The 17,571-nt window shown below is 32.9% G+C and overlaps 1 protein-coding gene and 1 long non-coding RNA gene across 3 annotated transcripts; both read left to right on the forward strand.

Annotated features, from left to right (window-relative positions):
- The first annotated feature begins 3,353 nt into the window (after positions 1-3,353).
- On the forward strand, positions 3,354-4,997 carry LOC113705491 (uncharacterized). 2 transcript variants are annotated; one of them, XM_027227354.2, is made up of 7 exons: positions 3,354-3,425; positions 3,527-3,622; positions 3,700-4,005; positions 4,089-4,172; positions 4,278-4,409; positions 4,564-4,618; positions 4,858-4,997. In XM_027227354.2, the coding sequence occupies exons 1-6, from the start codon at positions 3,378-3,380 to the stop codon at positions 4,615-4,617; spliced, it is 720 nt and encodes a 239-aa protein (XP_027083155.2). In that variant the 5' UTR covers positions 3,354-3,377; the 3' UTR covers position 4,618; positions 4,858-4,997. The 2 variants fall into 2 exon arrangements, with proteins under 2 accessions (XP_027083155.2, XP_027083157.2); XM_027227356.2 differs by having other exon boundaries at positions 4,883-4,997.
- Positions 4,998-14,762: 9,765 nt separating this feature from the next.
- On the forward strand, positions 14,763-15,745 carry LOC140035840 (uncharacterized). Its single transcript, XR_011839753.1, has 2 exons — positions 14,763-15,280; positions 15,403-15,745. It is a non-coding gene; the product is annotated as an uncharacterized lncRNA (long non-coding RNA).
- Positions 15,746-17,571: the final 1,826 nt, after the last annotated feature.

The following is a 17,571-nucleotide window of genomic DNA, read 5'->3' on the forward strand; positions in this document are numbered from 1 at the left end:
TTTTTTAAAAAAAAATTTTGACTTGTCCTAGCATTAAAATGCTAGCTATCATATTTTGGATTTGGAATTAGAATTTGTGATACTTTCTGTACTTCGTTATTTTGAATTTCTAAGATCTCTATTTTTCGCCTCTGCCTAAGCAGAAGTTTTAGCTTCGACCTTGACTTTAGGAACCACAAGAGCCATCACAGGTCGAGTTCTCTGGGCGTGCCCAAAACATATACGTGGAAGAGTCACATCTGATTACATGCCAGAAGTTTAAGAAAAATGTACAGGATAAAGGACGCATGAATTCGTGCTAAAGAAACTCTGTGAAACCATATCAGCCACAACAATATTCAAAGAAAAAAATGATATCTTGTTGATGAGGATAATAAAGGTTATTCTGATACTCAAATCCCTTGATAATCCATTGTCATATTCCATCTCAATCAAATTAGTGATGTGCTGAAAGCTAATTTACACGAACCATATCAATTCTACTCCATCTAAAAAATTTGTCATATTTGTACTTACTATTGTATACGAGTAGCAAAAGTTTTGCTTGAAAATCTACTGATTAAAGAACCTTTTTGAATATTACTCCTTAAGAATGTTGGAAGTAGAATTATTTTGTATGGTGAGCCTAGGAATCCTTTCAACAGTGCTCCATTATATTATACTAATAAATGTAGCGTGCATGAATGACCTATGATCGTCCTGTACTTGAGTATGCATTTCTTTATCCATTTCTTGAACTACATGTTTGTGATATTTTGTGTGTTCTCTTGAAAACAAACTTCAAAAAAAAAATGAGTTCTTTTTTTTTAAGATTGACAACTAGAACCATAACATATAGAAGATACTACATCATACCCAAAAAAAAATTCAAACAAACACCCAAAATATGTTAGAGAGAGTTAGCTAGAGTGTTGTTATCCATCTTGATAGTATATATATATATATATATATATATATATATATATATATATAGTTAAGTTTACTCAGTTTGGTAGCTGACTTTTAGTTGAAATCTACAAAATTATGATGTAATGGATACACACAGGCTACTATCAGGTTGTATGATGTTTAATAATATAGAAAACTGGCAACCTACTGGAGTGGTTTTTATTGTTCATGTTGAATCAGTTTTTTTTTCCCACTACCATTTCCACACTACAAGAAAACGGGCTTTTTGCAACGCTTTTGCTGTGGCACAAGGATAAAGTGCGGTAAATAAGCAGCAAATTTCAATTTGTGCTGCAAATTTCACAACGGTTCCTAATTTTTACATAAAAACGACATAGTTTTAATAAAACCCATAAAAGATAGTTTCCTAGCACAATCCACATATCGATCCCTTGTAAAAAGGTATCGATAAGCCCCCAAAAGCAGGAAGGGGTTTATCTTTTAAAAATCCGAAAAGGAAAAAACAAAACTATTCAAATGTATCTTGGTGGACCGAATTCTTCAAACTGTTATAGGTCAGATACATAGACCGAATTCTTCCGCTCATCCAAAACCACTGCAGTACGCAACTCAGATAAGAGTTTGTCAATTTTTTCACCATCTCTGCTTCAAATATAGCAGAAATCAAAAGCTCTTACGCCATCACTATTACAGAGAAAAAGGTAAAAATTCTTCCATATGATTTTCGATTTCTATGTTTTTTTCCCTCGTATGTCTTTGTGACCTGCACTCTTCTCTATTGCATATATATTAATAACCCTAGGATCTTAACTGAATTTCGGTTAATAAGATTTGGCACAAAACCCTAATTTGATTGGGCAAAGTAATTGGTCCTCCGTTGATTCTGAATTTTGTCAACCACAGTTGTCGAAATTCCTACAGCTGAAAGCTCGAACAAATTGACCCAACCATTTGAGTCATTGACTTCAAAAATTAGGTCTCGCGGCAACTAGAAGAGTCTGCTCCACTACAGCCCCTGTTCGTTGATATTGGTGTGTTCATGTAAGTGTTTCTTGTAATTTAATGTAATGCGGATTATGAATCTGCATCCTTCATTCTAGTTGATGGGTAATATATGTTTTCCTTGTTTATATGTCCGTGAGCTCATTTTACCACTATTTATCACGTTTAGCATCTAACAAATCCAGACCCTTCTAATAGATACATGATTTAACTTTTCAGTTTTTCTTTTGCCATTAATTGTTGGCATCTGCATTTTGACTTGCTGTTTAACATCCACAGATTGTTTACTTTATGATGGCTATAACTTCTGACCCCTATTATCTATTGAGAAATGCTGGTATCCCTAGTAGGAAACCTTGCTGTTTCATCCTTTGGCTGTATTTTCTCATCTGAAGACTTTATCTGTGACCTTAACTTTGAAAAGATTCATGCGATGAATATATCTTGCTCAAATGCACCCATATCTGTGGTCATTATAGATTTTATTGAAAGGACAATTACTGGACTTAAAATTGTCTTTTAGTTACTTCAGTTATGCATGTGTGTTTGTCTTTCAGTGTGTATTATCTCATTTTTTGTTGCTGGGAGAGATCATATTTCCTGAATTGTAGAAAAGTATAATGAGGTTTGAAAATGCCATTATTATAAGTGGTGAACAAAGAAAAGATTACCACAAATAGTTTTGAGTCTAGCATTCCTTATTATAAGCTTTGTATAATATTCATAAAAAAAATTATATGAATCACAATTTTTTCTTTTGTATGTGTATGTGTTTTTTGTACACAGGAGACAATAGTGGTAGAGGACTAGCCAGACGAAGTGCTGGTTGGGTGGAAAGAAATTGGAGTTAGTTTGGAATGCACGGGGCCAAGTAATTGGTCCTAATGCTACACAGTATATAAGTCAAGTAGGAATCTTAATAAAGGATGGTAATAAATTACCACTCACGTACACAGATTGGAGGGCCATGCCTGAAGGATCTAAGGAGAGATTTTGGGAAGATATTAAGGTATTTTGACTCACTATCAAAGTTAGCAACATTTTTTTTCTTTTTATTTCATACAATCTTGTAGCTTGTGAATGTTTAAACTTTTGTTTTGTAATTTTTGATAGAGAAATACAAATATTGATGATATATGCAAGAAAGTACAAATGATAAGGGTCAGCAAATTGTGGAGAAATTGGAAATCAAAAGTCAAGAGCATGTATTTCACTTCTTATAGGAGGCACAGGTCATGGCTATTAGCACACTATCCTGCAAGAGTTGAGGAGGATCAATGGCCTATTTTGGTTGATTATTGGAGCTCAGAAGATGTCAAGGCATGTATTTATTGTCACATCTCTTTTGCTTTTGAATTAAATTCTAGTGCTATTATGATTTTGATGTGTTGTTAACTACCTTTTTCTGTTTTGTACATAATTAGAAGCAAAGCCAAATTAATAGCAAGAATCGAAAAAAACAAAAGATGCCACATCGAACAGGGCGAAAAGATCATGTGAACCTCAGGGAAGAGGTATATTAAATTCTAATGCTTATGTTTCTAACAATTTTTTCTGGAACATAGTCTTATTTAGAAATATTAACACTTTAGTTTGTACATTGAATATGTGGCAGCTTCGGATTAAAACTGGAAAAGAGCCTTCGAAACTAGACGTTTTTATTCATTCAAGACAAGGAAAACAAATGGATGAATTGACTTCACAAACAATTGTAAGAATAGCTTTTAGTCACTTTTTATTGGGTTTACTTCATAAATAATTCTTTCTTCTGTCTGTTTTTCAATTTAGGCAACTATGAATGAGGAAATACAAAAACTGCCAGAGACATCCAGGGATGATAATTTTGTGAAAGATATACTCTATGAAAATATTCTTGGACCTGAAAAACCAGGTCGTCTTCGAACTTATGGGGTAGGTGCGACTCCAAAAGACGTGTATAGGATGTCAGATAACATGAATGATGGACAAAAGAAAGCATTTGAGGATGCAGTGAATGAGAAAGTGGAAATCATACGTGATGAACTACGAGAAGAAATGAATTCGAAATTGGCAGATTTTAAGGAGGAGTTGATTGCTCAATTTGAAGCAAGAATGGTTTGGGATAACTATTTTGTTAAATATTATAGTTTTTCTAATTTTTTTATTGCTTTAGTTACTATTGATCTTTGTTCTTCCAGAGGGCATCCACATGTGACTTGGCATCACTCCAAAGAAGAGAAATGAATGCAGCAAAACAATCTCAAATTTCGGACTCATTAGAGGTTGTATATTAATTCATACAATTCGATTTTGTGTTCAAACTCTCTGAAATATCAACAGTTATGGCCGGATTTTCTTTTCTTCACACTTTGTTGATAATGTAACAGGTTGGTGATAGAATGAACAGGGAAGTTGGAACAAATGATGCTGAAATGTACAAGGAAGTTGGAACAAATGATGCTGAAATAAACAAGTGTGAAATGAATAAAAAAGTTTCTTCAATTGCTGATATTCTTGAGGTATAGTATGCGTACTTTGAGTTGGTCCTTCTATAGAAGACCAATTTTGCTGAGTTCCTTGTTGATATTGAATTGTGCATGACTTCCTTGTTGATGACTATTTGTGCATGAGCTCCTTGTTGATATTTAATTGACTAGTCTTTTGTTATACCAGAACCATCATACAAAGAAGAAAAGGAGCAGGACTACTTGCAAACGACTTGCTTGAGGTACTGGAAAAGTTTCTGGAAATAACTCTATTCTGTCAAGTTTTCCATTGAGTATTTGTATGATTTGGAAGACGAGCTGTTTTTGTTAAGATTTAGCCAGCTATTTATGGGACATAATGTAGTAGAAGTGGTCTTAATTTTCAGTGTCGGTGAAAAGGTTGAATTACAAATTCCGTTTCAGTATCTATTGTTATATTAACGTTTTCTTCATGCTTAATGGGTTGGGGTTATATGAGCAGGGGACTAATAGAATACACTTTGCAGCCCTGGACTTGATGGTACATTGGAAGCATGCGGATTGGGAGATATGAAGATGTTTTTGAGAGATGTATGATGAAGTGTTGTACTTTTGAAGACAAGCACATTTTGGAATATATAAAACATCTTGTAATTGGAGCGAACAATATTAAATGATAAAGTTTGTAGAATTTGACTAAAACAATGTATGGTACTTTTTTCTAGTGTATTGTGGAACTATATTTTGTTATAATATTCGATTTTAGGATATTTGAGCATGATAATTATTGTACCATGAAAAATTTGATTTCTGGTCTTTATATTGGTGACTTTTTTGCGACGCAAGTTTTTGTCGCATGACATTGTGGACATTTTGTAGCACATTTTTTGTGCCGCAAGTAGAGTGATGCAAATGCATGCGACATGTTGAAAAATTGTGTCGTTTTCTTTTGTAACGGCTACTTTTGTGACACAATTTAATTCCGTCGCATTTGTGCCGCAAAAAGGTTTTCGCGGCGGTTTTTGGACTTTTTGCAGCATATTTCTGGCTTCGTGAAAAGTCAGTTTTCTTGTAGTGCCATCTTCTTATCTCTCTAAAGTGACCATTTCTTCGAAGCATAGTTCTCTTCCAAGATGATGCTCTTCATTGAGATACTTTTCCCTTGAAGCAAGTTATCTCCTTGTTGTCAATTATGGTCTTGAATGTCACTAGTGCTTTGGATTCCTCAAATCTAATTTGAAGTAGTTGCTATTCCTAACTGCTAAAGTCTAGAGTTTCTGCATCCAATCCATGAGATACCATCAAGATTCAACAGTGAGAGCAATTCTTTACAGACTACAAACACATATTCTTGCTAGCAATTGCAGCCAATGACATTGCATGAACTAATTGGGAAAAACTTAAGCAGTTCGAATTAGCATCTGGACCCTTAAATGATAGTAATAATGGATTGTTCAGCCAACAATTCCAAGAAATTAAAATAGGTGATCATGACACGAAAGTTTAATATGAATAGAAATATTTGACCAGAGATGATAGGTCGGTGCTTAGTTTTCTATTCTTTTACTCAATTTGTATATGGCCTTTCCAAAAATGGCTATTTTAGTCACTTGAAACAAAAATTCAAATAAATCTAGGTTGCATTAGCCGTTAGTTTATATTAGTTTAGAATAGGCCACTTTAGATAAAAATTTATACTCTTGGTTGAATAGTAATCCAATTATGTATCAATATAAGTGGATAAAATTTTGAGTAAATCTTATATATTTTGATAATATATGCATTATTACGGTTGGATGCATGATGTGTGAGCAAAATTTGAAATTTAAATTTAAATTCAGATGAGTTGTAATGCATCCAATGGTGTATGAAAGATTAATTCTAAAATTTTTTATCTATTTTTATTGAGCCATTTTATTGTTTTTTCTTTTTTTTAAAAAGAAACAACAAAATGGCTCAATAAAAGTGGCAAATAGGGAAGGTATGCTCTTGAAAAATTAAGGACAAAGAAAAATACATGTTTAATGTTCTTTTTAAATATAAAAGACCTTGTCTTTGTTGCTTTTATGCGGTAATGAATTCTATTTCTTTTCTTCGTGTACTATAAGGATGCAGTTGGTTCTTGGATTGGATAAGAGAGGATCACTTGTTCTCGGATTATTCATCATGAGTTAAGTCATCATTGAATGAGTAATCTTATTATTCAATATTTGGTTGGCTTTATGTTGGATGGGATGTCTTAGAAAATAACTTCATTCTGTGTTTGGCAAGAGATAGGATGAGGTGAGACTACTTATTTACAAACCAAAATACCGTTTTTGGTAGACCAATAATTAGGGCTGTTCGGGTTTTGGTAAGACCAAACTGGGCTTATAGAAAGCTTTATATATATATATATATGTTATAAAACAACTAAGGGCCTATTTGGAAGCCTAGTTTTTGAGCAAGTTTGTATTTATACTAGTTTTTTAACAACTTGTGCTACAGGAACCCAAAAACTTCTCCCAAAACTTAAATGTCCCTTTCTGAAACATTTTAACAAGACGACGTCGTCCAAGCTGGTTTTTTCCCTTTCAATTCACAAAAAGCACACAAAACTCTTCCCGATTTTTCTTTCAAAGCACAAAGCTGCCCGGAGTCGACCAAGCAATTCACAGGAGTAAGTATCATTGCGGAGCAACGTGAAGCTTGTTGAGCGATTCTCCATTTCCTAGGCGCTGCAATCCGAGTCAGAACTCCGGCAATTGCACTTCCATCTCCTCCATCACGCTCCGCCCTGCACCACACGGCTGTTGTTGTTGGAAGAGGAAGACACAGAAAGTGGAAGGAAGTGGAAGGAACACTAGCACCAGCGGATGGAACCTCTGCAGTGGCCGGAACTGGAGAACTCGCCGGGCTTCCGGATGGAGGTGATGCAGGCGATAACACTGGCGGGCAGAGGAGGATGGTGGGGGAGAGGGGAGGAAAGCGATGGTGGGCAGAGGGGATGGCGGGAGAGGGAGAGAGAGGGGTGGTGGGCCTAGGGGGTAGGGGCAGAGGGGGGTGGCGGGGAAGAGGGGAGGAAGGGAATGGTGGGCAGAGGGGGTGACGGGGGAGGGAGAGAAAGGGGTGACGGCCAGAGGGGAGAGGAAAGGGATGGTGGAAAAGTTTGGGGGTGGCGGGGGAGGGAGAGGGATCTGGTGGTGCTGGCGGAGGTGTTGGAGGTGGGAGGCAGAGGTAACGGGAAAGGGAAGGGGGAAGGAAGAAGAAGAAGAAGAAAAAGAAGAAAGGAAAGAAAAGAAAAAGGAAAGAAAGAAAAAGAAAAAGAAAGAGAAAGAGAAAAAGAAAGAAAAAAAAAGGAAAAAAAGTTTTTCACTTTACAAAAATTTCTACAAAAAGTTTTTCACCTTATAAAAACCTCTACAAATTTTTTTCAAAAACTTCTACAGTGCACTACAGTAAAGTTTTAGACAAATTCCCAAAAAACTTAGGTTCCAAACAGGCCCTACAATGTGGATGTCCCTTTGTATTCCCAAGAGATTAATTCATGATTTATGGCTACATTATGTATAGAAGTTACAATTCATAAATCTATTCATGTAGTGGAGAAACCGTTTCATAGGTTTCTTCATATTATTGTAGTAGTGGATGTTTAATAGGATTTATGTACCTTTAATCTTGTAGTGCCTATATATAGAGGTACATTGAGACTCTTTGGGAGGACTTTTGTATCTTGTTGAAATATAAGGATATCATTCTCCTTTTCTCTGCTCCTTTCTCTAATACTTCTTCAATTCCTATTGCAGTATTTCATTTTATTAGTTTTATAACAATATATATATATATATATATATATAAGTGTGTGTATGTGTGCGTATGCGCATTTTGATTGATTTAAACACGAGGTTGCTATTAGTAAATAACACACATGTGTGAGTTTTGTGTGTTCCGACCCGACCTAACATATAAGTTTTTGTTCTGAGCCAAGTTCGACCTTATTATTTGTTGACAAGTCTCAGTTTATATATTTAACCTTTTATGAATTAAATTTAACCAAGAAAATATGGTTATATAATTAACTAGTGTCAAAATAGTATAATATTTACTTTCGCTTTTAGAAGGGGTAAATCAGTCTAAAATTTTAGTAAAGCCAAATTAGTCAAAATTTTAATTTATTAATAATGGCAAATCAGTCCAAAATTTAGTTATTTCAATAAAATGGGCAAATTACTTCAAAACATAAATTTTTTATTAGGAGGGGCAAATTTGTGCAAAAATTTAGTTATTTCATTAATACAGACAAATGAGTAAAAAGCCTAGTTTTATTAATGGTATGGGAAAATCAATCCAAAATTATGGTATATCATTATTATGGCCAAATTAGTCCAAAATTTAATTTTTTATTAGTTGAGGCAAATTTATCCAAAATTTTGTTATAAAATTAATAGGGGCAAATTAGTCCAAAATTTAGATAATTTATTGAGAGAGAGTAGGTTTACATAATTGTTCGAATAGAGCATTATTATATTAGTAAGGGCAAATAAGTCCCAATTGCTATCATCTTATTTGGTACTCGTCTCGGGATAACTCATACCATCTCCTCTCATGAAATTATTTTATACTCCATATAAGGAATTAATTCGGTTAGGTGAGATGTATCATCTCATTTATAAAATGCAACCGAACATGTGGCAATATAGGATTAATAATTCAATTTTGTGTCATTCCATGAACCAAATAAATCTTAAAAGAATCCCAATATTTATAAGAATTAGTCCCATTAATAGTTTTCTTTAACATAACATATAGGACAAACTCTACTTTGCATCTTCGAACTTATATCATTTTTCATTTTGCACCCTAAACTTCAATTCTGGATACTTTGTACCTTAAACTCTCAATTTTGAATACTTTACACCCTAAACTCTTAAGTTTGTCCTATTTAAATCCAATCAATGACAACTTTTTCATAATTAATGGGATAGAGGACTTAACAAATCAATGATAATGTGTCAAAAGTAATCAAAAGGTGCCAAGGTATTATCGCAAAAATAAAATAATACATTATCATTAATTTGCACTATCTTTTCTCTTGCTAATTTTGCTAATAATATTAGTAATTTAGATCATTTAAATAAATGATAATATGCTAAAAATGGTTTGAAAAAAGCTCAAGAATTATAGTTGGAATAAAATGGTATATTATCATTAATTTTCACCACTCTCTATTTCATTAATCTTGCAAACATAATCATCGATTGGATTTAAATGGGACAAATTTAAGTGTTTAGGATGAAAAGTGTCTAAAGTTAAGAGTTTAGAGTGCAAAGCGAGAAAGTGATACAAGTTCAAGAGTGTAAAGTAGAGTTATCCTAACATTTATGTTTTGCATATTTGTCATGACGCTAAATAAGCAATTTTAATCTTTTTTTTCTTTGACAGGAGCTATTTTAATCTTTTATTTAATTGTTTATAGATAATGAATGTCAGTAAATAACTAATTCAATTAATATGAATACACTACCTTACAAAAGCTATTCAATGTAATAATATCCTTCTTACCTACTTTCGATACATTAATTTTTACCAAAAAGTTAGGAACGACTACATTGAAATAGCTGAATCAATGTATCCTAACCGCAAAATTTCATCTTCAGTTTCAAAATAGTCATGGCACATCAATCAAGATGAATAAAGGAAATTTTCTTTGTTGCAACGATGACAAGGGAGAAGAAGAAGAAGAAGATGATACCAAGCCTACATGTACAGATGAAGCCACTTTCCAAATTCATCTCCATCGAATTAATGAGGGAAAATCGTTCAAAACGTCCCTCACAGTTTACAAGATGACTTTTTTCATCTCTCACTTTTAAAAATATAATTTTACGTCCCTTACAAATTCACATCGACTAAATTTGGTCCTTACCTAGGTTTCTGACTAGTTTTTGGCCGGAATATACCATGTAACTTGCATGTGATCATTTTTTAACGGCAAAATTATCAAATCAAATTTTTACATAATCTGATTCATAGTCCCTCACATTTCACAAAATGAATTTTTTCGTTCCTAACATTTTATAAAATAAATTGTTTTGTTTCTGACATTTCAAAAAACCCACGTACATGTATATTTGATTTTACCTGAACAGTATAAATAACATGTAATTTATTTCTATTGGATTTCAGCTAAACATGCTAATCGTAGTTATATACATGTTATTCAATAGATATATATAGGGGTTTTAAATTAATAATTTTGTTTGAAACCCATGTATATATTTATATAATTTGACCATTTGAACCTATTCAATATTTGTAACCTTTCTCTTTTGGTAATAATTTATTTATTAAGTTGCATAATAAAATCATCTAATTAATGGGTCCTAACTCAAATTCTGTAATTGTGCTAACAAATTTCAGTTTAAATTTGAAATTTCTACTCGACACTTTTAAGACCAACAGTTAAATTACTTGCCTTGCGATTGTTTTAAAATTTGAAAGTGCCAATCATTTATTTCTTTTTGTCATACTTTTCTTTTGTTTACTTTTTCAATCCAAATTTAATTTGATATAAACACTCGATAATATTTAGGATTAAATGTCTTCTTTATTTTCAAATTTCGAGTAAAAGAAAATGAATATAAGTGAAAAACTAACAATTTTTTTAAACCTATGTATATATCTATTTGATTTCACTTGAGTAGTACGCCTAATATGTAATATATCTCTATTTGATTTCACATACTATTCGTACTGTTCAGGTGAAATCAAATAGATATATACATGGATTTAAAAAAAATTATTCACACACATGATCAATAAAATATGAAAAAATTCATTTTGAAAAATATGAAGGATGAAAAAATTTATTTTGTGAAATGTAAGGGACAAAAAATTTTATTTTATGAAATGTAAGGGATTATGAATCGAATTATATAAAATTTGATTTGACAATTTTACCCTTAAAATATGATCACGTGCAAGGCACGTGGTAAATTCTGACAAAAAACTAGTTAGAAACCTAGATAGGGACCAAATTTGACCAATGTGAATTTGTAAGGGACGTAAAATTACATTTTTAAAAGTGAGGGACGAAAAAAGTTATTTTACAAATTGTGAGGGACGTTTTGAACGATTTTCCCAATTAATGACCTACCAGAATGGTTAGTACATCAAATATTATAATGATTTGCATATTGATATCAAAATCTCTCCTACATATTTACTTTAATTCATATGATAAAAAAAAGAATTGTTTAATGAATCCTCCCTCCGTATTTATGCTTTACAGGCTTTCGGTATCTGGAAATCAGGTCGGCTCATTTCTTAGGGTGAGCCTAAAATTGCCTCAAGTAGCTACAAGTTGTTAAGTGCAAAGGTAGTAAAATTCAAAAATCAAATTGATTCTAAAAGATAACCTCTAACCTTGAATGACCGATTTAGTTTTCCTTTTCTCTTTATAATTTTCTTTACATTTTGATCACTGATTCATCCACAAAGTTCTTTGGTTTTTGTTTTTTATTTTTTTATGGAGTAATAATATTTGCTTTTTTTGTTATTATAATAGGAGGTGGATAAGGGTGGAGTTGCAAAGGACCCATTCTTGAAATCCTAAGCACTGCTATAAAGAGAGTACATGTGGCAAAGAGTTTTTTTTATCGACTTTTTTTTATATATATATAAGTGGGAGGGCTCGAATCCGAGCTTTGATTCATTTTGTCATCAAAACATGTAAATTAATTATTATTGTATAGTTGATTGCTATATTGAAGCAATGGTAGGCTTGATACTGTTCTTGTCATCTAGTTTACCTGTTGTAAGATCTGATTTAATCCATAACTAATTCCGATACTACTATTTTTGGTGAATGTTGATTTCCATCTATTAAAAAGAATAGATTCATTGTGTCTACCAAATTGACAAGCACTTGAATTTAACCTAAGAAAGAGAGAAATGTATATTAGGAAAAACATATTAAGATTAAAAGAATAACAATTTCAAGGACATCTGATGAATCTCCGGCTTTTTGTACTGGACCATAGTTTCTAAGCCAAAAATATTGAATGGTTAGAGTTTAAAGTGAAGTTATCTTTGAAGTAAACTAAAGTCTAATACCAATACTGAAATTTCGTCATAACATGTCAATGACATTTACGCCTTATGATGTCAATTTCTATTAACACTTGTATGTGAGTTCAAAAGATTTTTAATATAACTTTCAAAAATTTTATTCTTTTTTTTGGAAATTATAGTTTGAAAAACATTAATAAACATAAACTTTTGTTGAATTAACAAATGGTTGATTTCAAATATCATTATCCTAAGTTAGTGGATAAAGAAACAAAAATTTATATTTGGATGGGTATGATATAGATGTTGGTACTTCTTCAATTATTTCTCAAACAAGGTCTTATTTTGGTTCTTTTAGACTTAGAATTTTTCCAACGGGTGCAAACTTAAATTGCACCTAACTTACAAGTGAATGTACAACAATTATAATTATTGCACTTCCTGTATTTAGACACTTTCTCTAAAAAGGAGAAAACTAATGCCTAAAACTCTTCTTAATGAGTGCCCCCATTAGCTAAACCATAAGATTTATTATCCTTGACAATCTAGAATAAAACTATCAACAATTAATTGTAATTATTAGGGAAGTTGCTGCGTGAGGTAAATGAGAAAAAAAAATGTACGTGCATGTAGCCATAGGGTCTATTTTACGTTTTGAACCATGGAAAACCCAAAGCATACGACGAGAAATATAAGTAGACCCAAGGCATAGGGTCTGTTTTGTACTCTAAGAAGATGTAGGTTTTTGCATCCCATTTGGGGAAGCGGTCAAGAATATTCTAAGAGGCTGTTTTGGTGCTGAAACCTCCTTTATTTTTATTTTTTGCAGTTTAAGAAAGACATCAAGACTTATAATAAAGGAAAAGAAAAAATGAAAAGATTTGAGAGATTGTTGTTAAAAGTTAAATAGACACAATAAATTTCGAATAATTTAGACATGCACATACACCCTATAATAAATACATAAATCACTTGTGAAAAAATTGGCAGATTGCTACTTATGCTCGATGATTAATCTAGATACTCTTTCTCATCATTTTGGATCAAACTCGAAAGGGTGGAAATGTAGGATATCCGGCCAAACCTTCAGTTGTATGTATAATATTTAAACATATATATTGCATACCTGCCTGAGATTCCAGACGACCTTCAAGCAATTTTAAGGCGGATAATCAAACCAACGCAGTTTTCTATTGTCATGTGCAAAAGAATGCTGCTGTCTTCTTCCCTCTGTATCAAGGAAAATCAATGGAAACTTATATAGCTGGCCAACCTGAATAATGAACGTGCAAATTGGAGAGACATTTGCTGGTGAACCAATCTAATCTGACAATGCAAGCAGAAGGCTGTGTATTTTTGGTGTTCAAGAATATGTAATTATTTGCGAAACTCATGTTGCTTGATTGAGTTTGCATGATTAATTTCACTCCAAACTTTCTAATGTAAATATGTCATTAGTTCTTTTAAATACAACACGTATATAATTCGTGGACCTAGATGCCACATATTATCTAATTATATGTTGTAACATAAAATCTAACACCAAACTATAACAGAGAATCCAAAACATCAAAGAAATAATGAGGTTTTTAACTATGGACCGTTACTTTTTACAAAACTCAAGTCACAAAATTAAAAACTCCAATATGATTGAGTAAATTTCAGGGAATGATATTCATGATGAAGTTAATCGAGATGATTTTGGTCTAGTGACTAAAGTTGAGAAATCAGAATTTAGAGATTTTGGATTTAAATTTCATTTCTTCCTCCCCACTTCTTAAATTCTACCCACCCGATGCTATAAAAAATAAACAAAAAAAAAGATATTCATAACGAAACCTGCACTACCAAAGTTAGATTTTAAGCAGAACTACATCTTATCTTTTTAGGGCGTGGACTCGTGCAATTGAAGTGCGAAGTTTATATGAACTCTAAACTTTTTCCTAGAGTATAAGCAACATAATTAATAGATTTTATTAGACAGACACTTCATTAATTGAAAACCACCCTTTCATAGGTGAGAAATGAAAAACATTTTAAGTTTTAGCCAAGAAAACACAACCCTATAATTTAGATGGAAAACTAGTTTTACCATGTTATAAATATATGTTCTGGTCATAAATAAAACAGTCCCAACTCCCCATAGGCCAGTAGTAGATAACACAAACATGTACCCTGCAGCCAAAGAGCACGATAACCAAACAACCAAATTTGTCCCTCTAATCATTCTACCCACGACTATTCCTTCATTGCTTAGGTCCATACAAAATTCCATACACGTCTTTATCACGATTGGGATATATAGCAATCCCGCTTCCCATTCGACTCTAAAGAAGAAAACCCAACTTTAGAAAACAAAGTATTATTGTCCCTTTCTCTCTGGACACCAATTCCAAGCCTCACATTACAAGAAGTATTTTATCTTAGCCTCACATTACAATTCCAACCCTTTTGATTGCTTTCAATATATTTCGCCGTTTTATCAAAAAAAATTTTTTTGCTTAGCCCACTAGCATGTACACTTTTTAACGTTTATTCCATATGCTATATCAATCATAATGTCCATCTCTGAAATCTCATCACCTTCTTCTCCAGTAAAAGCTTGTTCATTGCCTGAACCTGCAGGTGCTGCTTCTCCTCTGAGAATTCAGTTAGTATCTAAGTCAGTATCAGAGAAATTGCTGTACAAATTCTCAGATGTTTCAGAATTTAACTTTGATTATACACAAAGTGGCTTGTGGTCTCCTCCTATTCAGATAAATGCGTTCATGAGCTCACCAGGAAGAATTCTTACTCAACAAGAAATGCTTGCAAAGCTAAGAAGTGCCTTGGCAGCTCAAGAACGTCGTAGGAGACGATATCGACTATCTTTGAATGTAATGTTGTATTAATTCTGGCTACCCCTTTAATTTTAACTAAAAGGGTTGTGAATTTTTGTTTGAAAATGAGATTTTGTGGTAGATATGTTAAGTGATCAGCATTTTGTGCTCTTTTGCAGGCATGTTTATGTTCTCCGAAGAGAGATTGAAGCTAAAGCTTGAGTTGAATGGCAACCTTAGCCTTTTTGGATTAACATAACTTGAATTGTTTCATAGCTAGATCCTAGAAACGCCTTCTTCTTTTCTTATTCTCTTCTTCCTTCTCAACTTAGCAGGCATTAAATGTACATGTAGATTTTCAGGAAACAAATACTGCTGTCTACAGCTTCTTTACTTCTATATTTATTTATTTATTTTTGACTGCTATTATCTTTCTTTATGTAATTCTATTCAATTCTTTGCAACCATATAGTATTTACATCTTGTTTTGGTGATAAAATAATTGGATAGTAGATTATTTGAGATTATATTTTGAAAAAAATATTGTAGCGCTAGCACTTTTTGGATGTGATATATGTAAGATAAAAAAATTGTTAGAAAATATGTTGATGATCAAATTATCCAAACAAATAGTATTGAAGGAGGAGAGGATTAAAATTTAGCATTAGTGATGTTGGCATTACTACAAGCATATGCAGCTTTTGTAGGTTCCATGGTGCATGGACACAGACAGCTTTGTTTCGTGGTGTGTTTGGATTCATAATATCAGTATCACACCGATACTTTCACTGCTGCTGTTTGAGTTCACATTTGAAGATGCACAGTATGATTAAAAAAAAATACTAGTAGTAGATACTTTTTTTTTTTTTTTGGTGTAAGACAAGAAACTAGTAGTAAACAACTATTCTTGTGCATTTAAAATTTTTTCCTATTAATTTGCTTACCAATTGTCTGTATAAAAAGTAGTATGCAACTAATTCACACAACTTTTCTAGCAAGAACTGACATGGGAGAAATATTATGGAACTAATTCTTGTTTCTTTGTAGATGTATAGTTTCTTTATTTTTGAACTTCACAGTTAATCTACAACCATTTATAGAAACTTTACATTGGATTAACATGATTGCAACAAGTTGCTAAAAATGGTTTTCAAACTTCTTCAACATTTTGCTCAACAAAATAGGCAACCTATCTTAGGATGCCTACGTCCCTTGTTTGCTCAATTTATTTTGGTCAACCAATGTAAATAGGGACAAAGGCAAACTATCCCTCACGTGACTTGCTATCAACTTGTTCAACCAAATCCAAGATATACACACTCTGTTACCAGTCCACCTTCTGCCTCCAAAATACCCCTTATCTCTTGTAATTAATTTTTTTGTCTAATAGTTACCATAATATGCAAGAGGAATCAGCTGAGCATGACTCCACTTTCAAACTCTCTGGAGATTTTATCTCTTCTTTTTTTTCCTTCCCCAGTAGTTCAATGCTAATGTGTGAGGTCATGTTCAGTCTGCCCAATGGAAATCCAATAGTACTACTAGAATCTACACAAATTTCTAGGCATCTAATTGGAATACAATGCGTGTTCACATGCAGAAGCAAGCAAGCAAGAGAAGAGAATAACAGCCTAACTAGTAGTCTGCAAGGCAGTGAATACTTTTTTGGCCTTGCCGGAGTACTCTCCTTGATCCAGAAAATTTCAACCAAGTTTGAAAAACAAGGTTAAAACCCTCATCTGGTATAAATGCCAAAGATGCTGAGTGCTCAAAAGTCCAAGTTTACCAGCACCTTTTCTGGCTCTTAAATTTCAAGATTGCAGCAGAAGGAGCAGAAGAAGACATCACAGTTTTATCGTGTCTCTCCCTAATCCTTTGTAGCCTTAATAACACTGAACATATCACCATCAATGTACTATTAGCTTGTCCCCTTATACCTGCAGTGAGACCACGGCTGAGTTTTCTTGCTGCAATCCAGTCTGCATCTCGTCATTGTCATTGCAGCAATCGTTGAGGATACAATCAATCATTCAATATTAATGTAGTCCCTATTTTTAAATTCCAATATTCAAGAACATGGTTTACTTCTTTGTTGATTTTTTTTCCCCTTTGTTTGCTGTCCAATGGCAGCTGTAGATCATGCAGCTTTTGGGATACAAGATTCTTCCATGGTTGCAATAAACAGTCTTTATATGCGTTTGAATTTAAGAAAGAAATGTTGATGACTGGGCAATAAACAGAACAACTTGATTTTTTTTTGTATGGATTTAGTGGCGATAAACAGCCTCTGTTCTCAATCAGAACAAGTTCCGAAATTGTTTTGCTAGTTACATGATATCATTTATTGA

This window comes from Coffea arabica, chromosome 2c (assembly GCF_036785885.1).
Source record: "Coffea arabica cultivar ET-39 chromosome 2c, Coffea Arabica ET-39 HiFi, whole genome shotgun sequence".
Taxonomy (NCBI): domain Eukaryota; kingdom Viridiplantae; phylum Streptophyta; class Magnoliopsida; order Gentianales; family Rubiaceae; genus Coffea; species Coffea arabica.

Excerpts from the sequence above, each read along its gene's own strand:
- LOC113705491 (XM_027227354.2), top strand. The coding sequence starts at position 3,378 with ATGCCACATCGAACAGGGCGAAAAGATCATGTGAACCTCAGGGAAGAG. Across the intron at positions 3,426-3,526 it reads ATGTGAACCTCAGGGAAGAG|CTTCGGATTAAAACTGGAAA; the intron begins GTATATTAAATT and ends AATATGTGGCAG. Across the intron at positions 4,006-4,088 it reads CTCAATTTGAAGCAAGAATG|AGGGCATCCACATGTGACTT; the intron begins GTTTGGGATAAC and ends TTGTTCTTCCAG.